The sequence below is a fragment of the Panicum virgatum genome, chromosome 5N, assembly GCF_016808335.1.
Source record: "Panicum virgatum strain AP13 chromosome 5N, P.virgatum_v5, whole genome shotgun sequence".
NCBI lineage: Eukaryota > Viridiplantae > Streptophyta > Magnoliopsida > Poales > Poaceae > Panicum > Panicum virgatum.
In genome coordinates this window covers 24,062,476-24,089,491 of record NC_053149.1, presented here as the reverse complement: position 1 = coordinate 24,089,491, position 27,016 = coordinate 24,062,476, and the positions used below count along the sequence as shown (strand labels likewise).

At 46.4% G+C, this 27,016-nt stretch overlaps 2 protein-coding genes across 2 annotated transcripts; both read left to right on the top strand.

Annotated features, from left to right (window-relative positions):
• The first annotated feature begins 10,797 nt into the window (after positions 1-10,797).
• LOC120674680 lies at positions 10,798-12,877 on the top strand. The gene is made up of 5 exons (XM_039955817.1): positions 10,798-11,010; positions 11,576-11,710; positions 11,972-12,286; positions 12,382-12,465; positions 12,587-12,877. The coding sequence occupies exons 1-5, from the start codon at positions 10,798-10,800 to the stop codon at positions 12,875-12,877; spliced, it is 1,038 nt and encodes a 345-aa protein (XP_039811751.1).
• Positions 12,878-13,799: 922 nt separating this feature from the next.
• Positions 13,800-15,438, top strand: LOC120676309 (pollen-specific leucine-rich repeat extensin-like protein 3). The gene has a single exon (XM_039957545.1). It carries the CDS (start codon positions 13,847-13,849, stop codon positions 15,293-15,295), a length of 1,449 nt encoding a protein of 482 aa, XP_039813479.1. The 5' UTR covers positions 13,800-13,846; the 3' UTR covers positions 15,296-15,438.
• Positions 15,439-27,016: the final 11,578 nt, after the last annotated feature.

Sequence of the window (27,016 nt, the reverse complement as noted above, 5' to 3'; positions counted from 1 at the left end):
GCCAGGGATTCCGGATTCGTGTCGCAGCAACTAGCTGCGCAGCTAGCTCCTTGATTTTTCAGAGTCGTCCAGTTGCTAGTGCAACGATATTCTTTGCTTGCTCTGCTTGCAACTTGCAAAATTTTGCTTGGGTGCCAGGCGATCTTGCCGTTGTGCCGGGCGGCTGCCGGCCACCGCCCGTGGATCGTGCCTCGGAGGAGGCGAGGTCAACTAGATTTTTTTTGTTTCTTTTCTTCTCTCGAGGCATTTCTAGAAACGGGAACGAGAATAGAAGAACGGGTTCTTGGACCAAGTTCCTTTTTTCTTTCCTCTCATCGCAATCTGTTTCTGGGTCTACGTGTTTCGTCGTCCAAGCCTAAAATGATTCTGCAAAACATATCTTCGAATCATAATTTGATTTCTCACAGCATTTGCTTTCGGTTCCTTGGATGATTTGGGACGTAGTAGCCGTTACTTTGTGCAGTTGTGCTGCTCTTAGTGTTAAATTGAGTTCGTCTCTAGCTACAGGAGCATCCAACAGCTGATAGCTGCTACGGAGTATAGTACGTTCCATGTAGTACGGGATGAGGACTTATTGCGCGTTTATAATCGCCACCAAAGTAAGGAAAAAATCTATATCACCCCCTCACCTATGGGGTGGACTACATAACCCACCAACCTATGAAACAATCTATATCACCCCCTGAACTTTCTAAAACCGGTCAAATTACCTCTAAAGCAGTTTTGAAAAATCATAGTAAATCACAAAAAAATCATAAAATAAAAAATCCAATTGTGTTGGACTCCAAATAAGTAGATCTACACAGTGAACATATAATATGATATGTTTTAATACATTTTTTTACAACTATGAAGAAAAGCATAGATCTAAAGCTACAGCAAAAAAATATACTAAACCATACCATATTATATGTTCACTGTGTAGATCTACTCATTTGGAGTCTAACACAATTAGATTTTCCATTTTTATAATTTTTCTGTTTTTTACTACGCTTTTTCAAAACTTTTTTAGGAGTAATTTGACTGATTTTGAAAAGTTCGGGGAGTGATATAGACCATTTCATAGATTGGGAGGTTAGTCCACCTCCCATAGGTGAGAGGGTGATATAGACTTTTTTTTTTCTTCGAGTAACGGAGGATATCGATCGCCAGGAGCCCAGGACGCGATTCGGGAGGAGATATCTTGGTTCCGTCGATCCTTTCCTCCGTTTTTCTTTTCTGAAAGGGAATCCTTTACTCCGTTCCGTCCTGCAACGCCATTGACTCGGTCATTCATGCTACCGTTCATGCGTGGCACATGGGTGCATTAAATTAAGGTGTTGAAAAATTAAACTCAGTGCGACGACGAGGGGGAAACGGAATTCTGAATCCCCTCCCTCCCTCAGGGTCAGGGACGCGCGCCTCATTTCTTCTCTTCTCAACTCTTCATTCACGTGTACCAACTGCTAGAAATAACTGCTGCAGCTGCAGCTGCAGCGTTGCCGTCCAGCAAGGCTACAGACAGTACTGCATTTCCTTCCTTCCTTCCCGAACCCGTACTCCTAATTTTCCAACGCAAAGTATAGTAGTAGTGCTAGTTGTTGTGTCATACTGTATGCTGATAGAATACTCGCTGACAGCTAGGATTTACGGCTAGATACTCAACCAATCCACGCCAGCAGCCGCCCGCCATGATTACTTCATTAGCAGTGGGCCAGTGGCCTAACGAAACGGTCAGCGATAGCGCAAGCTGATGGCAGCGGCCGTTAGTTTAGGAGGAAGAAGCATCAGCCCTTTTCCTTCCCCGCGTTCAGTCCGTCGGGGCCAGACAGACAGGGACTAGTCGGATACTGGCTGGCTGGGCAGGGCACGGAGGAGCTAGAGCGAGCCTATTGGCCACCAGGGAACAACGCACAGTGAAAACGAAACGGCAAGCTCAGCCACCGACACCGCGTCGTGTGCATAGGACCGTTGGGGCCGGGCAGCCGGCCCGGGCTACTAGGATAGATAAAGGGGAAGCACTCTGCTCACAAAAGGGCTTCCTGTCCGGGGATTAGGATTCGGTGCGACCTCTGATTGGAGTGGTTGTTAGCGAAAACGGCTTTAGGATATCATGCATGCATGGATGATGATGGATGGGGGCCGGTTGGTGATGTTGCGAGTTGCGGAGCAGGGAAAAACTTTCCGCCGGAAAACCGCCGGAAAACCGGAAAATTTTCCGTTTCCGCTAGTAGCCGGGAAATGGAATTCCGGTATTTTTCGTCATTTTCCGTTTTCAAATTTAAAAATTCAAAAATATTTGTAAAAAATTGGGAAAAAATATGATAAAAAACTAGGTGTTCTTCTGAGCAAATAGGACTAGAACACACTCAAATCTAAGATCATTTGCTAGACTAAAATTGCATTTTAGTTGAAAAACAAGGTTATTTGTAGTCTAATGAGGTATGATTTATAGCTTTTTAATATCCGTACTATCAATGGGTTAAAAGAGTATACCTTTTGAATGGAATGAGAGGTCTCCTTTATTTATCCTTACACTTTCATCATATCTTCATTAATTATTAAGTACTACGTGATATACATAAATATTGTTTATTGGATTGAACTTGGGTTTTTATATAGACTATGCAATTTATGTATTATAAACTTATATTATGGTCTATGCAATTTAAGTTATTGTGATAAATTTAGTTTTCATGCATTTTATTTGTGATTTCATGTGACAATATACTTTTGTTATGAATAATTTGTGTGTAATATATTTAATATGCATTGTACATTGCAATATACAATAGATACAAAAAATATTCTATTAAATTATTTAATTCTTCATATGTTTGGAGCATTTGTAGTCAAAAAATGACATTTTCCACCAGAAAGTCCGGAATTCCGCCGGAAAGTAGCGGAATTTCGTCCGGAATTTCCAGAATTCCGTTTTTTAAATTTGAATTCACCTTCCGTTCGAAAAATACGGTTTTTGGCGGAATTTCGTTCGGAATTCCGTTTCCGGTCATCGGCGGGATTCGTAAAAAAACGAAAAAGTGAACCCTGTTGCGGAGGAGCAAGCAGGTGGTTGGGAACTGCCAGTACAGCGCTTTCGCTTCGTTCTTCATTGCCTGCTTGCTCGGCTGGTTGGTACTAGACCTGGGCAAACGTCGGGTCGGGTCGGGTTCGGGTCGGGTCAAGGTCGGGTCACGGGTCACATAGGACAGCCCGCGCCCGACCCGTACCTATCACCGGGTCGGGTCGGGTTGGCCCGTGCATCCTGCGCGGGCGTGTCGGGTCGGGTTTTTTTCGGGTTGGGTCGGGTTTTTTGGCCTTTGGGTCGGGTTTTTCGGGTTGGGTCGGGTTTTGGGTCAAAAATCACGGCCCGTGCCCGGCCCGTTGATTGTTGCGGGTCAAAAAATACGGCCCGCGCCCACCCGCCACGTAGCTCGGGTCGGGTCGGGTCGGGTTTTTTTCGGGCGGGTTGGGTCGGGTTGTTCGGGTCGGGTGACCCATGCCCAGGTCTAGTTGGTACACCGTCGCTTTCCTCCCTGCCCGCTTGGCTTTGCTCGTCCTCTCGTGCTTTTGCTCGGCTGATCAGCTCCTCGCTGGCGCTCCGCCGTGAGAGCTTTGAAATAGAAAGATCTGATCATGGGCCGCCGACCTGTTCCAAAAAATCCAACCAGATGAATGTATGGGCCAGATATAGGCTGAAATTTTTATTCGAAACTTTAAAAAATCCGAACCAAACCCATCCGACCTGACCTGAAAATTACATTTGAAAATTCAGGTTTTACCCAACCCGAATGTATGGGCCAGATATAGGCTGAAATTTTTATTCGAAACTTTAAAAAATCCGAACCAAACCCATCCGACCTGACCTGAAAATTACATTTGAAAATTCAGGTTTTACCCAACCCGACCGCGTACCGGGTTGGGCTTGGACCGAAAAATCCAGCCCAATAAATTTTTTTGACCGGACTCGACAGATAATCAGGTCTACCTCGGAAATACGATTGTGGATTTTCATAGGATATTGACTAACCCTTGTTTAGTTGTAAAGTTCAAAATTCCAATTTTTTTTCCGGCACCTGCATGGAGACTTAAATCTAGACGAAATAAAAAATGCATTGCACAGCTTGCCTGTAAATCGCGAGACGAATCTAATCAACCTAATTAGGCCGTAATTAGGCTCATTAGATTCGTCTTGCGATTTACAGACGAGTTCTGTAATTAATTTTATAATTAGTCTATGTTTAGTACTTCAAATGTAGAAAGATTCCTTTTCAAAAACTTTATAGACTGCAATTAAACACGGCCTTGGTTGGGCTTGCTAGTTACGGACTCGACGACCTTTATGGCAGGCTGTCTGGCATTCTGTCGTTATGGGCCTGCGGTCTTTGTAACAAGGGAACGTATCTAGTCCAAACCACAACCTCTATGAAAATTTGTGCAAACCACGGTAAAAAAGTCGTCTAAATTCACCAGAAAAATTACACATGTGAGATATAAAAATAATAAATTTCTAAAAAATCATCTGGTCAACTTTCTGGATTGAAATTTGTTAATTTTATATCTCACAAACGAAGTCGAGTTTGGAAAAGATATTTTACAAGACTGAGTATTATCATATCATCTACATGTGTGATTTTATTGGTGAATTTAGACGATATTTTTTTTGCCGTAGTTTGCACGAGTTTTCACGAAGTTATAGTTTCCACCAGATATGTTACTTGTAACAAAGCCAAGACTAGCCAGCACAGAAGATTTTTGTTATCCATTTTTCAACGTTTGAGATGCGTGCACGGAAGTTTAATGGCTGAGATCGCATCCCATGCAGGTTCCGGAGAGAGTCGCTGACGCCGAGCAGTCACGTGGGTGCAGCTGTGCCCATTTGGTGAGGACACGTGTAAACCACATGATTAGTGCAGCTGGTAGAGAATCTAGAATGAATTTCAATCTCTAAAAAGGTAAATGTGTTTCAAATCCATTCGCACCATCGCATTCTACTGAATTAATCCAGTGAAATAAGATCTTATACAATATATTTTAAATGTTTCATTTCTTTTCATAAAACTTAACATTTAGAATATATTATTTTAAAATTTTAAAATAACATTTCAATTTTTTTGTGAAATGTTGATTTAATTTCTATGAAATGTTGAACTAGTTTTGTTAAACATGTTGAAGGCAAAATCACAAAAATAGAAATTTGTATGTGTCAGCGTCCCCTCAACAACAACAACAACAACATAGCTTTTTTCCCAAGCGAGTTGGGGTAGGCTAGAGATGAAACCCGAAAGAAATAAGTTTAAGGTTCAGGCACATTGATAGCTAGTCTCCAAACGCTCCTATCCAAAGCTATCTCTTTAGAAATATTCCAATCCTTAAGGTGTCTCTTAACCGACTCATCCCACGTCAGTTTAGGTCTACCTCTACCCCTCTTTACATTATCGATCCGCTCAAGAACCCCATTATGCACCGGCGCCTTAGGAGGCCTTCGTTGGACATGTCCAAACCATTGTCAGCGTCGCCTCCATTTTTAAAAACTCTCGGTGCGCTGACGTCATGTCCGCCTGTTACTGAAGTGTGCACAGTAATAACGGACGGTCTTGTGACATCATCATCCACCCACTGCAATAACGCTTGCTACAGTGCCCGTTGTTAATATAAAAGGGGCGGTGTTATTGCAGGAGACGTGTAGTAGTGATAGCTGCTTGTCTCATATCAATATGACATCCAATTCAACGGGACTTTGAAATAAGTGAAAATACAGAATCGATCAGGGTGTTGTGCTACAGTCTTTTGGATGTTGGGCCGTATCTCCTCCGTTCTATGAAAGTGCAATTGTAGATTTTTTCGATTAGTGGTAACGTGAAAAGAATCTAATATCCTCATTTATTTGCCACATGCGGTTAGTTATGGAATGCACCACTTAATTAGGTAGGTAGGTGAGATCCAATCTCTGAAATTGCACTCTTTGTGAGATTTTTTTAAATGCAGGATAACACTTTTTATGAAACGGAGGGAGTATATTGTATTTCCATTAGGGACACGTCTACATTTTTTTAGACGGCTCTAAACTCTTTATATTCAGTAGCTAACACCCAACAAAACTCAGATTATTAGGCTAATCCCAGTGCAAGGTTTCAATACACGATTACCAAGAGTGATATATCATCAAAAAACTTTTGAAACTATGGATGAAATGAGGCCTCCCAATATATAGTTTCATTTCACGATTTCATAGGCGAGCCATTGCATTCAGTTACTATGAACGTGATTGGGTGAAATCAGATGAGATGAAATTCTCTAGCCCACAATGCTAGTTTCATCAAGTTTCATAGTCTTGAAAACAGTGTAACCCAAGTTTCATCTAGATGAAACCCATTTCTTCTCTCTCTTTATAAATTTCTTGTCATGTCATCATTTTTGCCTATGTGGCACCTCATTTAATATGCATGAAACCTCCATGAAACTTGTATTGGGACTGGCCTTAGGGCCGTATATATGGGATTGGTACAAGCTCTAGTGTACGTACCATCATGAGTGGATTATGAGTGGAGCACCATCATGGTATTAAGGTAGGAGCTCAATAGTTACTTCGTGGAATTCTTAACACTGCTAATTCATCCATAGGGGCTAGCCATCTGAACTTGGAAGAGTTTCTTTACTGCAGGCCGCAGGGACAAACGTACGTTTTACCAAATTATTCCGTTCTACCGCAGGTATGCTCTATAAGGTTATGCCATATCACTACAACGATTGCAGTTTTCTCTAACAGCTATAGTGATTGTCAACAGTATTGATGAACATTGAATTTAGATGGGCAATAAGGCTGTCATTGGTAGGATTAGTGAGAGCATTATTATTGTTAAGATATTCTTATCTAACAGCCATGTCAGGCAACCACTGCATAACTAACAGCACTGTCATGTATGTTGGCATGGTGCCATCCTTGATTTGCCCACGGCAAGAGGTCCCAACTAAAATGAGTGCTATCATGGTTTTGTGTCAGATATGTGATAGCCTTGTCATATATCAAATCACAATTGTTTTTACAAATTATCTCCTAGATAAAAGATTGTGCATGTCGGTTAAAAAAGGTTGCATGCGCATGTGCATGTGTATTGCCGTCATCTGCCCTCCCAATGCACTCACCCCATTGCTCGTTCTCCTCACGCATTGCTCGTTCTCCTTACGCACTGAATCAGCATCCGATTCGCAGTCCTCATCCACAGTCCGCACTGATTGGCCGCGAGATCCGCTCCAAAGAGCAGCCGCACCCGCCATATAAACTTCAACCATCGAGAAATGCATAGGAACAATTAATGGAGAGTGGCGCGCGGAGGTGGAGGAGCCCGGCAGTGAGGTGCTGAGCGGTGTGGTTTTTGGATAAGCCTCTGCGGCAAGGATAGGGGCGCTGTGGTTCAAGAAGGTATTGATTTTGCTCAAGATTCAGATGAGGGTGGTGGCAGTGACTACCTCTTTATTTCTGATTCAGAGGATGAAATCAGTGATGAGGGCTCTTTCCTCCCTGAAACCGAGGAGCAGGCGCCCTCCATGGATCAGCCTCTGAATGCCGTTGAGGAGCAGCTGGTTCAGGGCATTGAAGGACAGGGAGGTGATGCATGGAAGTACTTAGGCAGCCACGCTCAGCAACTGGAAGAAGAAGCAGATGCCGACGTCCTCGATCGTCATGAACAAGATGATGGTGTCAATAATAGGCTTTGCGAGGTTAGAGATAGTATGTTGATGATTTTAGTGCCATTGTATTACCAGAATAATGATGGCAAGTAGTACTCCCTAGTTTCTAGTTGTTCTTATCATCCATTTGGTCATCTAGAAATAAGAATATTTTTGCTTTTGGAAATCCATAGAGATAACTTGAATGGTACTGCAAATAGAGAATTGCAAAGATAACATTAGCTCAGGATGGATCCATATGTGTAACGATTCTTTTTGGTTATATTAGACAATATATATTTTAGTTATATCTAACATGCATGCTACACGGAGGATGGATCCATATGTGTAACAATTTGTTTAAGGTGTGTGCACCTTGCATGCATATGTGTGTGGATGATGTAACTTTTTTTTTCGAACGTCCATGCAAAACGTGTGGATGAAAAAGCCTACTCAGATTCGTCTAAGTTGATAAAAAAAATGACCAGACCAAACAACCAGCGCCAAGCTGCGAAAATACTGCCGCCAAAATTTCGTTGCCCACTAGCAATCTTGCCCGCCAACAACTCAGCTAGCGATTCCATCGGCACCTTGATAGGCAACCGCCTCCACGTCTCTTCGTATTCGCGATCGTGAGTCCTGGCGTCGGTGCTGCAGCCGCTGCCGCAGTTCTCACCATTGTTGCTGCCGGCATTCACTACGAAGTTCATCTCCGACGAAGTACATATCCGGCGACACGGCCGCACCAGACACGCTGAAGCCGATCATCTCTCTCGATCAGTCCGTCCTGCGCTACTGCGCGGCAACCTCGAGCCCCAATTGTAAGATTGTAATCTTCTTCATCTGCATCTCGTCATGTATTGAACTGCAGCTGCAAAAAAAATTGCACGGTGACCCAGCCTGAATTGGTACTTATCTCCTGTATCTGTATTGACCCCTACGGTCATGCGGCAGCGAGCCGGCGACACATGCCATCCCCATCCACCAAATAGACCAGTTCTCAGGCGACAGCTTCCACATCCAAATCCCTTGCGCCAGCAGCCCCCCGCGCCGCGATGCCCCTCTGATGGTGGGCCGCCCGGAGTACCACGCGCCGCCCTGCCCCTCCGTCCGCTGCTCCACACATCACACCACCCCTCTGATGGGCAGCTGTTCCCTGCGCTGTGCCGCCCCTCTGCCGGCTTGCCACGCGCCGCTCTCCGCGCCGCCGCACCCCTCCGCCGCCCGCTCCATGCGCCGCCCTGCCCCTCCGATGGCTGGCTGCTCGCTGTGCCTCTCCGCATCCCCAAGCTCTGCCTCGAAGAGGACAATGAATGTTTTGCCTTGGTTTATTTCTTATGCTATAGTTTTATACATTAGTTGAAGATATGGGTAACCATTTCTTCTCATTTTTTCTGATAGGAGCAGTACGGCATTGATAGTTCAGCAAGCTATTCCAGGGTAGTAGATCGACATGTAAGTTACTCTCCTCTTGTAGTTCTTCCAGCAAGTCATTCACATGAATATATTTGATGACATGAATTTTCCACTGTCTGTTGCTTGATGAATTTGCATCACTATTGAAACCTGATATACATGAAGTTTTTTTTGTACCAAAGAACTACTAGATCACCTGCCTGTAGATACTTCTCGGCATAACATTTAAATAAAACTATATTCTTGATAATTTACAGAATTTAGCATCAATGTCGGAGAACCATAGATGGATGTATGATGATTGGAGTAAAGCAGGTCCTAATGCTAATTGGTGCAAAAGAACACAAGAGTTTGTTAGCCATGCCTTTTCCAGTGCAAATGCCCATATAGAAATTGGAGGGAGCGTCCCTTTAACAAGAAGGGTTTTTTTTGATGCATGCCATTACAATTTGCTAACTTATGAGATATGCCATTACAATTCACCTATTTTGAAACCTGCCATTACAATTTTTCGTTTCTTTGAATCGTGCCATTTTATACGTCTTTGATGTCCTTGGACCCACTTGCAGACCCCCATATTTTTGTATGGCCCAAAATACCCCTGTTGCTTCTCTCCCAACACTCACTGACGTGTGGGGCCCACACGTCAGCTTCTTCTTCAACCTTCGGTGCTTCTTCTTCCTGCATCCCCTCCGCTGGCTCCCCTCCACCGGCGCACCCCCCTCCCCTGGCTCCCCTCCGCCGGCGCGCCTCCTCCCCAGCATCCCCCGCCGCCCACACCCCTGCATCCCCCGCCGCCTCACTACCCCGCATCCCTCACCGGACGGGCGAGCTCCGTGGGTGGGCGAGCAGGCCGAGCGGGCGCGGCCCTCCCCTGCTTCGGCCGTGGGCGGAGCGTGTGGCAGCCTGCACGGTGGAACGCGCGGCGGAGCTCGCGGCGGGCCAAGCGGCGGAGCTCGCGGCGGCGGCCAAGCGCGCGGCGGGCCGGGCACCCCCCTCCCCTGCTCCGGATGGCCCCGCAGCAACGCGGAGGTGCACTAGCGGCGGCGCTTTGAGTGGCGTGGAGGAGCGCTCGGGACGGCCGCGCGGCGTGGCGCAGGGCAGGCGGTAGCAGCGGCGCGGCGTGGCGCACTGCAGGCGAGAGCAGCGGCGACCGTGCGGGCCCATGGCTGGCGTTAGGGCAGCGGCGAGCCGAAGCGCAGGGGAACCGCCTCCCCACTCCATGCCCTCCTCTGCTTCCCTAGTTCCTCAGTCGGAGCGGTGGCGGCGAGAGCGGCATGCGGGCGGAGCAGGGGATGCGAGCTCGCCTGGGGGCGCGGCGGCGGTGTGCCCGCGTGAGGGGCGCCGGCGACAGCATGCCCGCGCAAGGCCAAGCGGGGGAGGGGCTCGGCTGGGGGGGGGGGGAGGGGGCTCTCCCGGCGGGGGAGCATGCCGGCGGCGCTCGTGGCGTGGGGGTGTGCAGAGGTGAGCAGCCCTTGGAGAGGAGAAGGTTGAAGGAGGAAGGAGATTGAAGGAGAAGCTGATGTGTGGGCCCTACACGTCAGTGAGTGTAGAGAGAGAAGCAGCAGTGGTATTTTGGGCCATACGAAAATATGAGGGTCTGCAAGTGGGTCCATGGGCATCAAAGACGTATAAAATGGTACGATTCAAAGAAATGAAAAATTGTAATGACAGTTTTCAAAATAGGTGAATTATAATGGCATATCTTAGAAGTTGGAAAATTGTAATGGCATGGATCAAAAAAACCCTAACAAGAAAGCTCGTGTTCCAAACACCATCCTTGGATCTTTGATAAGACATCATTACCCACAAATTTTCCTGGACACCTCCCTGGTCCCACCATCTTATGAAGCAGCATCAAAGTGGCGCCACTGGTACATGAGGGGACCAGATGCGGACCCTTCTGTTGAGTTGTGTGCAGAGAAGGTCAAGAATGACTTCATGGTATGTTCATATTGTTACTTGCATAAGAAATAATCAGTACATACTTTGCTGGAGAAATAATATATACATACTGCTTTGAATGGAGTAATCAATACATACTTTTCATGTTAGGCACGCTACAAATGGCCGGTGAACAGCCAGAACTCAAAGATAAATGGATGAAGACATTAGAAAGATGTTGTGAGAAATTGGCTCGAAACCAGATATACAATGCGCGGATATATGCAGTGGTGGCCTATTATGCAGAAATCATACACCGGCCAGTTAAATTTAAAGATGCAAAACTGAAGCATTTGTTTTCATATGACTACACTTTGGTACCTTTTCGTTGGACAAACACTGATACATGGTTCAAGCTGAGTGCTTGGTGGGGCTCAGATGAGTTCAAAAGACTTAGTGCTATGAAGAGGAATGCAAGACTTAGTGTGCCAGATGCACAGAACCATGGGGGATTGCGGTCCACTGCATGTACACAGCAATGCTTAGTAACAATGAAATAATTTACCTCACCTTTTTGCATATATGTCCATATTGATTTCGATGACTATCAAATTATTACTTGCAGGAGGAAACATATGGGAGGCCTTTTAGCCTGATTGAGTCATTCTCTGTGCATATGGGGGCATCCAAGGATGCTGTGGCACAAGGAGAGGGCAATGAGCTGCCTCCTATTCCTAATGAACGTGCCCAAAATCATCTGGTAACATATATCTCCATCTTACGTTGATAAAAGAAGACATTACTTCTGCGAGCTCCTGCTATTTTAGTACCTTGCCTCCACTTGCCTCCCATATTGGACCAATATAGTAGTTGTATTGGCATGTGTGCTTGTTTCATGGCCAACTTTAGAAATTTGGCTGGCTCATATTTCTTTAGTAGCTTGCCTCTAGTGTTTATTTATGCTACCTTGACTACATTACGGAGCCCCATTTAGTTGAGCTAAATTTCATATTTTTATCAGGATAACTATGGTGATGGTATGAAAAACACTTATGGACCTGAGGTTCAGTGGGTGAGGGGTCCCTTTGATGCACAAGTTATGTATAACAACACAGGAAGAAAGCCTCATGGGAAGTTTGCCATTGCTGATGGAGCTATTGATAGCTCTACCATAATATTTTCCACCACTGCACATCCATCTCAGCCCCAAAGTGCCCAAAGTTCTACACAGAGAGTGGTACAGCTACAACAAGAGGTTCAAGAGCTAAAAAGACAGAGACAGGAGGATCAAGGAACATTACATAAAGTGCTTCAATACACTCAGCAGATGTGTCAGGTTACTATACATGAATGTGTCTATACCTATTCTGATTTAAATTATTGGGAACTCTTGGCTTACTAGAGTTTGTAACTACAATTTTATTTTGGCAGTACATGATGCGTCAGGGACAGAGAAGCACACCTCCACCACAACTCAATTTTGCTTCTTTATTCTCCTCATTTACTAATGCTCAGGTACAAATGCAAAAGAAAATATACCTCTTCTTATTGCAAGTACTGAATATTTATGTTAGGCTATTAATTAATCACAGAGCTTATGCACTAATTTGAGCCTATTTCTGTTTTAGGCTTGAAGGATGGAACATCAAATTATTCAAATGAATTCCAACAGCAGCCTGGAAGGAACCCTGGTAACACCCAACATGATGATCCAAGCTCTTACGAGCATAGAAGCAACAATGATGACATGACTGACTGTGAGCGCAACGAGCTTCGAATGTGGTTCGGGCCAAATGTATACGTGTCATTGTGGCATCATTCTATTATGTTTCCAACAACTGAAGTCTATCATCAGCTTAGTTATGATCATCAAAAGATTGAGTCAGGCATGTTTCTAGGTTACTATCATGCAGAGTCCATGTTTTAGCACCTACTGCTATTTCTAAAAAGATATTTATCTCTGTTGCTACTTCAACAGCTCCTGGGACATATATGTTTGAATTGAAATTTGTGTCCAACCTCCAATGTTATCTTTGCACATCAATTTGTTCATATTTGAATGTTGATTTCTGGTGCGTATATGTGGAAAAGAAAAATACTCAACAGCATGCCTCTAAAAAATCGGCATGCCTGTTGGGGTAATTTAGACACTGTATGACATGGCAATCAGTTATCATAAGGGTGATATTTGACAGTGCTGTCATCTATATGATATGTTATATCTGACAAGGCTTCCATATATATGATTAACTTTACACAACAGTGTTGTCGGTACTGCTTAATTTGAACTCCAACAAGCTTGTCATTGATCTGGGTAAAGATATATGACAGCCCTATATCAAATAAGAAGGACATGCCTTGTTTGAAGCCACATCTGACACATAAGTTTGCTGACAGCATGCCCTGTTGTAAATCAACAATACCAACAAGGATGTCATATATCACACTAGATTTCTGACACTGCAATTCCGACAGCATATATATGACAGCCGACTGTCATATAAACTCAAACCTGACAGTTTCCTTGCTTTTGCCAACAGTTTTCCACTGTCAAGTATACTGTGAATTGTTGTAGTGTATTCGTCTCCATAATCATGTCCGTTATATCTCTCTGTGCTAGCTGCTATGTTTACATCCGTTGCATCTTGGTGTACCATGTTATCAAGCAGTAACAGTTTTATTTGCCTCTTTTCATTTAGTAGCAAACAAAACCACATCGCGGCACAAAAGCCTATTCTCGTTCCTCGTTATCCTCCCGACCATCCAAACTATAAGCTGCCTCTTTTCTTATAAAACCTCTATCGCCACACATTGTGTTACGGTTTTTCTCTCTCCTATCTCTTAATTCGTCCACCAGCCATTGGCTTCGGCCAAGGCTGACGAGCCATTCCCAGCAATGGGCGCCCTCCATCTCCCGCTGCTCGTCGTCGCCGCCCTTCTCTTCTCCTCGTCTTCCGCGGCGCTGACCGCCGTTGAGGAGGCCGCCATCGCGCTCCGGCAGAAGCTCGCCTTCGAGAACCACCACCACCCGACTGACCACGTCCACATCGACATCAACATCGACATCAAGATCACCAACCCGAACCTCCTCACCGCGCACAAGGCGCTGCAGGCGCTCAAGAACGCGCTCTACTCCGACCCGAACAACTTCACCGGCAACTGGGTCGGCCCCGACGTCTGCGCCTACAACGGCGTGTTCTGCGTGCCCTCGCTGCACAACGATTCGGAGAGCGCCGTCGCGACGCTCGACATGAACGCCGCCGACGTCGCGGGCTACCTGCCCAAGGAGATCGGCCTCATGAGGGACCTCGCCGTGCTCCACCTCAACTCCAACCGCTTCTGCGGGGTCATCCCGGAGGAGATCAGGAACATGACGGAGCTGTACGAGTTCGACGCCAGCAATAACCGCTTCGTGGGGCCCTTCCCCGCAGCCGTCCTCGGGGTCCCCAAGCTCAGCTACCTCGACATCCGGTTCAACGACTTCGACGGCCCGATCCCACCGGAGCTCTTCCTCAAGCCCTACGACGCCATCTTCCTCAACAACAACCGGTTCACCTCCGGCATCCCAGAGACCATCGGCAAGTCAAGGGCGACGGTGATCGTCCTGGCCAACAACGAACTCGGTGGGTGCATCCCCCGGAGCATCGGCGACGCCGCGGCCACGCTCGACCAGTTCATCTTCACCAACAATAGCCTCACCGGCTGCCTGCCAGTCGAGACGGGCCTCCTGGCCAATGCGACGGTGTTCGACGTCAGCGGCAACGCACTAACCGGCGCGATCCCGCGGACGCTGGCCGAGCTGTCCATGGTCGAGCAGCTGGACCTGTCGCGCAACATGTTCACCGGCGACGTGCCGAGGGACCTGTGCGAGCTGCCGGCGTTGGCGAACCTGTCGGTCTCGTATAACTTCTTGACGCGCGAGGACGCCGCGTGCAGCGCGCTGGACAGGAACATGAACGGGTCCTTTAATGACGAGGCAAACTGCATGGGGCAGTCAAGGCCGGCGCAGAGGAGTGCCGGCGAGTGTACGCCGGTGGTGAATCACCAGGTGGACTGCACCAAGGTCAAATCATGTGGGTGGCCATCGGTCGAGCCGCCACCACCACCTCCAGCACCTGTGGCATCCCCGCCGCCGCCACCGCCTATGTCGTCTCCACCACCACCAGCAGCCTCTCCGCCACCGCCGGTTTTCTCTCCGCCACCGCCTGTGGCATCTCCGCCACCGCCGGCAGCAACACCTCCACCACCAGTTTACTCTCCACCACCGCCGCCACCAGTTATCGTCCCACCCGTACGAGGAACGAAATACCAGTCACCACCGCCACCGCTTTTTCCAGGTTACTGAAAGCCAAGAACATGAGCGATATGTACAGATGTTGTTGTTCCAATATTTTAGCACAGGAGAAATCGAATGTAATCTAAGCCCACACTTTTCCACATTGCTGAGGGTGCTCACATATTCTTATAATTCTGACATGCTTGGCACCCTCTAATTTCCTCTATAGCTAGCTACTTGCAAAACGACTAGCTTCCCTCACCGTTACATACTTAGTTAATTACATGCATGGTCTGTTTTTTTTGCTCGAATACATAGAAGAACTGTATATATGTCATTGCATTAAAAAGAAGAAAAAAAAGCCCAAAATGGCAAAACAAACCACCCATACACCCACACACCCGAGGTATCAGCTTACATGCGAGGCACGCCCAGCTGGTTAACGAGAACAAACAGACCTAGCCCACTAGGACGAAAAAGGCGACCAAAAAACTTAACCTTTTTGCCCCAGCTAACAGCCAAAGAGCTCGCGGCTTCATCCCGTGCAAGGGTGATAGCCTGAGAGACTCTACTGAGTACTGGATGATACTCCGCCCATTCCAAATTATAGGTTGTTTTGGCAAATCCAAATACACAGATTTTGTTATACCTCTAGATATACAAATGGATCTAGATACATAGCCAAATATATGTATTTAGATTTTCTAAAACGACATATAATTTGGAATGGAGAACATACTCCGTTGAACATGACATCCTTCCTCACCCTCCAGATTGTACAGGCCCCTAAGATGAAGAAAGAATCAGTGCTCATAGCTTAAGAGGGGGGGGGATTAGGCAAACTAAAAACCTTAATCTATGGGTCCAATTAAATTGCACAAAATGTAATCTAGAACGTGCTACCTAGGTATGCAACTACGGATCAACTAGTGCGAAACTCTTGTAAAAAAACAAGTTTTTCAGCCGATAGCCAATTCTAGCTTGATGCTAATCTAAGAATGTAAAGGTACATAATTTGCAAGAATAATGCGAAAACGTGATAGAGGGGATGAGAGGAAGCAAACTCTTGATACAAGGATGTATCCCATGATATCGGTAGACACTAAGCCACCCCTAGTCCACGTTGTATCGGTAGCACTAAGCCACCCCTAGTACATGTTGTTGAAGCATTCAATAAAGAGTATCGCTTCTCGGTCACCATGTCTCTTCCGGGGAACCCTTGACTTGCCACAAAGGCTAGGCCACCAAGCCGTATTTTTTTATTTTAAGCCCTTCGCGCGAAAGTTTTTCACATCTTGGTGCCTTTCGTAATGATTTGTGAAAACGGACCCTGGGGTCAGCGCCATAGACTATGGCGCTGAACTAATACGTCTCGGCTCCATATTCTACGGCACCGAGGTGCCACGCGCACATGCCGAGCTGGATGATCTAGTGGCTGATGTGGCCAGTACTCGGTGCCGTAGATAACGGCGCCGAGCTCGACACTATGATACACGGCACCGAGCTCTGGCCACATACCCCTCCGTGCATTTCCCTGCCCGACCAGCACCCTTTCTCTCTTTCTCATTCTTAGCTCTCGGGTTTTCTCCCTAGCCAAACCCGCCAAAACTCCATAATAGGTATTCAACCTTGGAAACTTCGATTTGATCCGTAGATCCATCCTCAATTTGTTCGCATTGATTCAGTCCGTATTTTATGTAATATGCAAATTAAGATATGCCATTAGTTAGAATTCGCAGCAAATTCGTAATTAGTTAGTATTTGAAGCAAATTTGTAATATGTGTATGTGTGTTGTTGAACCGTAGGATGCCAATGCGTGGTAAGGCTAGTAAACCAAGGTAAGCTCCGTCGAACTTATTAATTTGTGGCTTTAATTCGTGTTTAAGGTTAATATGTCATATATTTAGATTAGGGTTCGTGTGGGAAATGCATTCGAACGATTGCATGTACCTGGCGGTGTTCCCGTGCCGTGTGTTTTTGCGGTGATCCTTGCATCGTTGCAATGTCCGATGAAGAGGAAACCTATAGGCAGAGGTATTGGATGTGTGAGAATTATGCATTGGAGCCTACGACTTGTCAGATCCGCATTGGCTTGATGGTGAGAATTTTCTAGTGTGTTGTGCTTATTTATTTCGTAACAAATTTTGTGTGTATGATTAAGTGCTTAACTGCTAAATATTTTTCAAACTCCTCCACCGCTATGTGATTTTGAGAAGTGGATTGATAATAAGATCAAACAGGAAGACAGAGAATGGCTGGAGAAGTTCAAGCAGTGGGATGCAGAGCACAAGGAGCGGGTGGAGAGGAGGCGCAAAGAGGAGGCAGCAGAGAAGGAGTGCGAAGCTGAAAGGCAAATGAGGCTTGAAGTTGAGGCAAGGGAGGTGAGGAAGAAAAAACTTGAGCGTGCTCGTCGTGCAGAAACAGCAATGGAAGAGAATCCTGATGCTTTGAGGAAGGGAAAGTGGCCTCGTTGCACTCAGTAGTATCCTTCAGTTGCTAGTTATATGGATTGGTCATGAACAATGTTGTCAAGTATTGGATTTCCAGTGTACTGTCATGTATTGGACCATTCGTTATGTCGGTCGGTTGCTAGCTCTATTCTTTAGTCATGAACTCAATTTGTTAGTTATTTAATGCATCATGTAGTGGATTATTGTGTTGCTGATTAATTCATGTCGGTAAGAATATTAATTTCAATATTGAACCTAAAATCAAACGAGCTAATATTACTAAAAGGAGGAATGGACGTAGCATGCGTATTTTCTCGCACAACTTTTGAAGTGGCATGTAATGGCACATGTGCCATAACTAAAACTAACATGCCTAACATTACATGAAGCGGCAATGGACTTAGTATTGTCCCCACATAGCAAATTGAGTTGCACCTTCTCCATGGTATCCTCCCATGGTAGGTGGCGGCAGCAGGGGAGGAGGTGGAGGACACTTCTTCCTGTGATACGGGCAGTTGCAATAGGGATTAGTGCAGAGTGCCTCCTGTGCCATCGTCTACCATGCTACTAGCGCTCACTCCCCTTTTTAGATCGAAGATACGATTCTGCATGTAGTAGATGTACTCTTGATGCAGATAAATAGGAGGAGGATCGACCCACCTAACGAACCCGCAGCCTTCCGGAGCCTCCGAAGACTGAAACAAAGAAACCCCTGTAAGATTTAGAAAACAAGAGGCAAATATGTTGCAAACGAAGAGTGATAGCAAATACCCATGCTCGCGGGAATTTGAAGAAACGACGACCCCCATCTGTCCCCTCAGTCATCATCTGCACTATGCAGTCCTCACTATGCAAGCATTTTGGCCACTCTTCTTTGCGATTATCGTATCCTCTCAACGGGTTGTCTTTGCAGAAATTAGATTTGTTCTCAACTGGGAAGTGGGAACTCATATACAGCCTCCCCAAAGATGTCTGGACCAATAGACCCCTCCCACACAATGGGAGGACCCTTCCTTCCCCCTTTCCACGGCCGAAACCCTTTCCACTTGAAGACCCTCCAGACATGGCTACTTCAGTTGATTTGCGCTCTTGTAGTTGCATCTAAAGTGATGCATGTATATATAGCAAAAGGCGTGATTACTACCCATTGAGAGGAGGCGTGAATGCTCCTGAATAGACTACGCCCATACGACATAAAGCCTATTTCGAAGGACACTGAAAAACCTACTAAGTATGACTGAAAAGTCTATTTCAAAGGATCCTGAAAAGCCTTCTTAGAATCCATAGACTTTTTAGTGGTGAGTTGTTTCATTGTTTTTCAGAGACATGTTTCGCAGATGATAAGACAAATCACAGTTATGAGTTGTCATATCTTTCTGAAAAGGGTACCTATAGGTGTACTGTAGATGTAGAAGTGGACTGAAAAGGTTAGATGTGTGTAGCCAAGTCTTCTTGGCAAGAATCCTGTAGATGAAGTACTACTCATTCGGTAAGTAGTAAATGTACTACTCATTCAGTAAGTAGTAAACATAATTAAAATTTTCATTCAGTCTCTTACGGAAAAAATTAAATTCGCAAGAGCTTCCCTTATTTTACGAGCATTATGGCGGCCACAAACATAACAAGTGCACATCGATAATATCCATGCAAACAAATGATAAGTACAATACACACACACACGATACATAACCAACTTCCAAACACTCCAAACAGTCCATAGTGTTCTAACAAACAAATAACAAGTCCAGAGTCCATAAAGTTCATATGTACAAACCAAGCGCACTCCAAATAGTCCCTCACTGCCACCTACTCTTTGCGTTGCCCTTCCCAAGAGCATCTGTGCCAAGAGCATCCGTGCCTATAGTGTACGCATCACGAAGACGGTGCTGCCTGTGTCCGCGAGGCTGCATAGGTTGTGTCGAAGGAGCATCCTATAGCTGAGATGGTCCAATCTCCTTGACTTCCTCCTCCCCCTCAAAAGTAGCCTGTGTACCACGGGACGAGCTCTGTCCTGCCGAGGCTACACCGGAGGCCGTAGAAGTGCTGATGACAGGAGTGCTGTGGGTGAGGTCGTGCATGTCCCTCCGCACTAAAGTCCTGCAACCAAGACGGCTAGCAGCACGACATAGCCATTTCACAATTCTCTGTATTTGAAAATTTAGTAAGTGCACACATATCAATTATATGTTGATGTTACCACTGTGTACCATTGTGAACTTACTCCAAGGAAGGTGTTTAGTCTGCTCTCGTCAACATCTCGTCGTGGAAATCCCTCGATGTCGGCCACGGTTTGCCTGACCGTGTTGCCCTGCAAACAACGAAAGCAAACGGTTAGTCGCCATATGTAATCCAATTATGCTCACGATTGTTATTTAGCAAACAAATGTAATTGCAAGTGAACATACCACTCGATCCAACATAGGTGCAGCCTCCACAACCCTCCCTTCCGAGTACCATGGTCATACGAGGTGTCCTCATCATCTGAATACTCAATGTTGGCATAGTCCGCTCCTATCCACTGCTGCCTCAGCCTGTTGCGTGTCACACTGGAGTACCAAGCTAGGTACTCGCGGAATTGGTCATTGGCGTGCGACTCCTGGTCCTCCCCCACATGCTCAGCTTACTGGTCCTATGTGTTGATGTTCTCGCGGTGCAGGTGCTCAAAATCGTTCATCTTCTTCTGACGGTCAATCCTGCAATGTAAACGAAAATGCAAAAAACCTAAGCATTTGTTCAAGTTCTAAATGAAAGGAAGTATGTACTTGTTAATGATAAATGGAGTCCAGAGTTAACTAGGCATAAGCACTTACTTGTGCAACTCCACAAATGTCAACATCTGACGTACTGGCCACTCTTGTCGCAACCCAAACTGTCGTGCAACTTGTTGCGGCAAGTGGAACTCCATAGCGTAGAAGCAGATTAGTGAGCAGTACAACATCCTGTAGAGATAATCATCTGCATTGCACATGAAGCTCAATTGAAGTTAGCCTAGCCTCTCTTGTGTGAATGGCTCCCAAACGACCTGCAAATGATTGAACGTAAGCATAAAGGTATGAAAAACAAACATATGGACTTTAAAATGAAATGGTCGCGTTAATGGAATGCAAGGGAGTAACCATCGAGGGCGTAAGTGCATCTAGCTCATTCATGAACTCGACGTACTCGTGCTCAGGCCTGGCCCAGGGTGTGCAGACCTGGTCTCACAAGTAAGAAGCCGTGGGTCAAAGCCAATTGCTGACCACCTCGAACCATGGGCGCGGAGGAAGAGCCTGTGGACGGCCAACCGGTCACCGAGACCACATCCAAACCTGGAGAAGGTACACGCAGCCCCCAATGGATGGGTTGCGTGAAGTGGGGCGACACGCCTCACAGAGGTTGCGGTACAAGAAACCCAGGACTGCGAACACCTAGATATACCCCCCTCCCCTGCCGTGTCCTAGTCGGTCAGGCAAAGGAGGTACATCCAAGAAGCACTGTCACTTGTGCAGGAAAACACAAAGAAAGTATTTAAAGCCGAACGCCAACATTAACGAATGCAATGGATGTACACGTAAAAGGAAGGCGCGGTCTCACCTGTGACGTCCGGGAAGAGAACACGTCCGAACAAGTGAAGAATCCAAGCTCTGCAGTAGAAGGCGACTGTGTGGGCGTTAGCATCCTCCGAACAAACACCAAAGTTCTCTCGGAGCCAGGAGATAGGTACTCCCGACGTCCGGGAACCGGACGCATCTAGAGGCAGACCTCTCCCGAGGAAGGCCTCCACTCTCTCCCTCCAACCATGTGACATGCAATTGCCTGTAACTAGACGTCCTCTAATCCTAAGACCAAGAAACTTCTGTGCATCCTAAAGTGTCACTGTCATCTCACCACAAGGTAGGTGGAAACTTTGAGTTTTTTACCTCCACCTACACAGACAATAACATGTTTTATGGTCTGTTATCACATCGAGTTTCAAAATGAACAAATAGTGGATTAGCCATTAAAGATAGCACTTGTCAACCAAAGCTGTGATCACCGCAGGGTTGATTTCAGGCAATCCATGGTGAACTTGCTACGATACAACATCCAGGCTAGCCCTCTGGAGGAGAGGGGTGTACCTGTCATCGTACCGCTTGTCCAAGAACCTATCATGGGTTCGACGATGAAGGAGGGGCAATTCTTGCAGAAATTGAAATTTGTCGTTAGCATCATAACACAAATTGAAAAGAGTGACATAAAGCGATTACCTCCCCCGCCGTGTTGTGTCGTCCTTGGTGGTTCTGCTCGTAGTAGTGCTCCAGCAGGTGGGCTAGCGCCATCCTACGAAAAATAAAATACAAGTTTAGTCAATAGTTTGCAACTCAAGTAACATGATAAATCATTTAACAATAATAATGTAGCAACGAAATGTAGACAATAGTATCTTAAAAAATTTGGAAAATTAGTACACAAATTATTTCCACCTGACTAAGCGTCCAGAAGCATGTGCGTGAATTGTGCCCAAGTCTGCCGCAGCGGCCACACTGGTGCTGCTCGGGCTCTTGCACAAAGGACCTCGCTCTTCCCCTCCTAGTCTTGCCAGAAACCTGGTCCATGGCCATGTCGTGTTTGGACCTCTTCCTACTTCCACGCTTGTCCCAAGAGCATCCTCGATCGGCAATGTATACCGAACCAGTGTATAGTGGCCACTGTCCCTCATCGAGGAAAGGCTTGAACTGCGGAGACCATGTCTGCACAACAGTAAACTCTAGGTTTATGTTCCTCATGAATGAAAAGTTGCGATGCCGAGCTGCTGCAATATAATGAGAACATGGAAAGTGGTACCGCTTTGGTCTCCCACAGGTGCATAAGAAATTAACCAGTACCACAACAGAACTCCTTGAAGGCCGCACCTCACCATCAGACATTGTACCACCCCTTTCCGTGACCTCATATTTTCCTGTGTTGAGGTCAAAGCATCGAACTTTGTGTGTGTGGGCCCATCCCTTTGCGTTGTTAAGATGGCGTTTAGATTTAGATGGTAATAACTCACCCTTGCTCTGGAGTGCCATTGCCTCTTCGTGTTTTTTGTTGAACATATTCTTACCAACTTGGTGAAGGTGAACTCTACCATAGCATTGACCGGCATGCCATGTATTCCCTTAAGGACACTATTAAAAGAATCGGCCATGTTGCTAGACTGAAATGAATACCTCCGGTCACCATCATCGTAAGCCCTTGTCCATTTCTCACGGTACCTCAACAATCCTATTAGCCATTGTCTGCCTTGATCGTTTGTTGCCGTTTTTAGCTGCTCCAACTTCTCCTCAAAGAACTGCGCCTCAAGTTGTCGTGCTACTTCCTTGAATAAAGAGTTGTCCTTGTCACCATCTTTTCGAAACAAATTCTCGATAAGGTGCCTGGTGCACTAACGATGGTGCAACGGTGGATACCCTAGGATCTGCTCCTGTACAACACTGAGTATACCCTGGTGCCTATCAGAAATGACACAAACCTCCCTATCAGGGCCTACAACATGTATCCGAACAAGCCGCAAGAACCATCCCCAGCTCTCTTTGTTCTCCTTCTCCACCAAAGCGATTGCCAAAGGAACCAATGCATTGTTAGCATCACATGCAATTGCTATCAACAGTGTGCCCATATACTTGCCAAGGAGAAAAGTACCATCACTGGAAAACACTAGACGACAATGCCTGAAGGCCTCCACACACTGGGGAAAGCACCAGGAAGCACGGAAGAATATTTGTCTCCTATGCCTCCATTCACCTAGATTTGGGATGGACTCATAATGCATGCATGGACTTGCTTCTTTGATTGCATTGAATAGTGCTGGCAACTTATCATAAGCCTCCTCCCAATCCCCATATATCATCTTCTAGGCCCGTTGCTTTGCCCTCCATGCTTTTCCGTACTTTATCTTGTAATGAAATATCTTCTCAGTCATTTCAATAATTGACCTAACCTTCAAATTGGACTGCTCCTTCAGTACTAAACACAACCTTGAGGCAATGAGGGTAGATGTCAACTGTTGATGCCTCTGTTCTAGCTCTTCCTCGACACAAGTGTGTGGTCCTACAACCTTTCTGATCTTGAACTTTCCCGTGACCTTCTGTTTCCGAGCACAGATCCTTCAACTGCAATATGCCTTGTTGCACACCACTGTGTAATGCCGCTACACATAATACTGCCTAACCTTGAAAGGCCTTTTTTGTTTCACTGAATACTCCTGCAACCACCTCCTCAGTATAGGCAAGTCCCTGAACACAATTCTCTTCTTAATTTCAACAACTTCCCCATCCCCATGCCCATGGCACTCTAGCAGCTCATCTTCTCTTCCTTCTACATAAGCACTGACAAGATTCCTGACATCGCTGAATTCAGGAACTGGTGGATCATGATCAAGACAAATAAGTTTGATGGGCTCCCTATCCTCTTCGCTCAATGGAGGTAGAGGATGGTCTTCATCTGAATCAACGGCTCTTGCATTCTCATAAGGCTCCTCTTCATCAGGAATCAAGCAATCCACACTATTAGAGGCCCGCCCAGTATTTGCTGATTGAGGCACTGGAGGAAAACTATTATTATCAGGGACCTCTTGCATTTTAGCCACATATAGAAAAAGGCATTGGTATCAAGGAATGGAAACAAAAAGGTTTAAAAAGTCACTTACTTGGCTGATCCTGGCTCAAAGGAATCTCCTAAGGAGATGCAGCAACATCAATATTAAGGAAATAGCCTAGCAACTACAAGGAGCCGTTGCTCCAACGGCTAGCAAAAAAGGTAGTAGTGTCGGTTGAACCGACGCTTCTGCATGGGGGTGTCAGTTCAACCGGTTACTCTACACATGCCACATATAGCCGTTGAACTTCTTCTGACACGCCACCTTTTTGCTGATGTCATTGCACCGACGCTTCTTAGTTTCATGTTGTCAGTTCAACCGGTCGTGAAGACATCACTCTTGCACCCTTGACATGCTCTCTCGATGATGCCTAGACTAATGCACCGACGACTACCTGTACACTGTCAGTTTAACCGGTGCTATATGAGTTTCTTTATTTGGCTCAGCTTGCAGAGTCTAATGCACCGATGCTCTCAAATTGCATGTCTTGGTTTAACTGACGCCCTACTTTGTCCTGAACTCATCCAATTCAATGTTTCTTTGAGTTCTTTAATTTCTTCATTTCTTATTTTGCTAGGGCTTTGTACTTCATACTTAGGATCTAAAATCAGTCACTTGACAACTTGTTAGTCCCATGCTTATGTTGTCACACAATCACCAAAATCACGAACAATGGCTTAATGGGACCATGTTCCTTATAGATGATTGGCGAGTTCAACCCTCTCTTGGCCTCTTTGCTCACCATGTCAAAATTGAACTCTCTGCCACTTGTGTCACCATTCAAAGAAGTCCTCTGTGTCAGCCTATGACGAAGGAATAGAGAGATTCGAGCGACCCAGCAACAAATACCAAAATTGCTGTGAGAAAACGTATTGTGTCATGAGGTGCCGGATCGTTTTGTCCTCACCTAGGGGCAGCGCGCTGGATGAGGAAGAGCTCGCCTCGCTAGCCAGTCTGCCATCTAACAGCGATTATGTGCCACTAGCTAGAGGAAGTATTTGCACTTTAGTGTAAACTAGAAGTAAACTGATGAGTAAATATGAAATAAACACTTTCTTGAATCCCAGATCAGCTGACTTGGAAGTAAACTTGCCACTATAGGTGGCCAAACGAGCCGTTCCTAATGGGCCGCATAGGGCATGACACTAAAAATATAAAAGGAACATGGCCCAGCACGGTGGGCATAGTGTCGTGCCGGCCTGACACAGCTCTCGTGTCGTGCGTGGGTCAAAACTCTGGCACGTAGTGCGTCGGCACGACATGGTACGATTTTTGGCCTAGCACGACTAGACCCGCTGATGCCCAATACTCCCTCTCAACTCTAATCCTTTTCATCCATTTCCCTAATAGGCCGCACCTTATAGCTTCTGTCTCCTCTCTCTTCTCTTGCATGCGTGTCTGCCTCATGCCTATCGCCACACCTTCCTAAGCCTCTCGCTATCCCAACCCCACCGCTACCGCCTCCCAACCATGCACAGCTCATCGTCCCTGCCGTTGCAATCACACCTCCCCTGGCACCTCTCCACCCCTACCACCACCGCCGCGGCCTCTCGGCCCCTGCACACTTCACCATCCCTATCGCCGCTAACGTGGCCTCCCAACGCATCTCTCCATCCCCACCACCGCCGCGGACTCCTCGCACCCATCACCGTTGCGACCTCCCCATGCTCGTCGCCATCCCGTGACTGCCGACTTCCTGTGCCTGTCACCTTCATTGCCACTAGGTGGTGGCCGTTGCCTCCTCATGCCCCTCACATGCCTCCTCCTCCCAGTGCTTCACACCTTTGCCGCCATCGCCAAGGCCTCCGCCACCGAGCCTTGGGCTTGGGTTGACATGAGCATGCCGGGTGGACTGTGCCCACCGTGCTGGCATGCATGGTACGATGGCGCACATAGTCCCGTGCCTGGACCGAGGAGCCGGAACGCAGTGCCGGCACAACAATTAAGTCGTAGTGCCACATGACTATGTCATGCCGAGCAGTGGCGAATATCTAGAATTTGGATTTAGGGGGGGTGGCTCATCTTCCTCTTCTTCTTCCTTCGTCCTCTCTTTTTCTTCTTCTTCTTTCTTATTTTCCTCCTCGTCCTCTTGATTCATGGTTGAAATTTGTAGGGGGGGGGGCTTTGGGGGGGGGGGGGGCTCCATGGATTCCATAGGAGTAGGGGGCTGGAGCACCCCCAGCACCCCCTGGCTCCGCCGCTGGTGCCGAGGCTGTGTTAGCGCCGAGGCTGTGTTAGCGCCTTGTCACCCATTTGTCCATCTATATCTTGAACCAAGTGCCAAATGACAGAGAACTTAGCGAGTACTCCTACAGTCAAATGCCCTTGGATGTCTTGCACCCAAATATTATTTGGGATGGCAGCCTGAACCCTTTGGATTCTCCTCTTGTTCACACCCACAAATAACTTTTTCTGACGATTATACAGTACAACTTAAATATTCACAAAGCATGCACACTCACCCCTATGAACGCACATACGTAAACCCTACCCCTATGAACGCACATACGTAAACCCTACCTCTATGCACATCTTCGAAGATCGAGCCAGCAAATCCTTGAGAATGATGAAGTCACCCCTATGAACGCACATACGTAAACCCTACCCCTATGCGCATCATCAAAGATCGAGCCAGCAAATCCTTGAGAATGATAAAGTCATCATAGACACCAGGCTATCGACAGGAAACATCGCCTACTACTGAAAGCACAATGTCATTAAATCCTAGAATATTCGCTCTT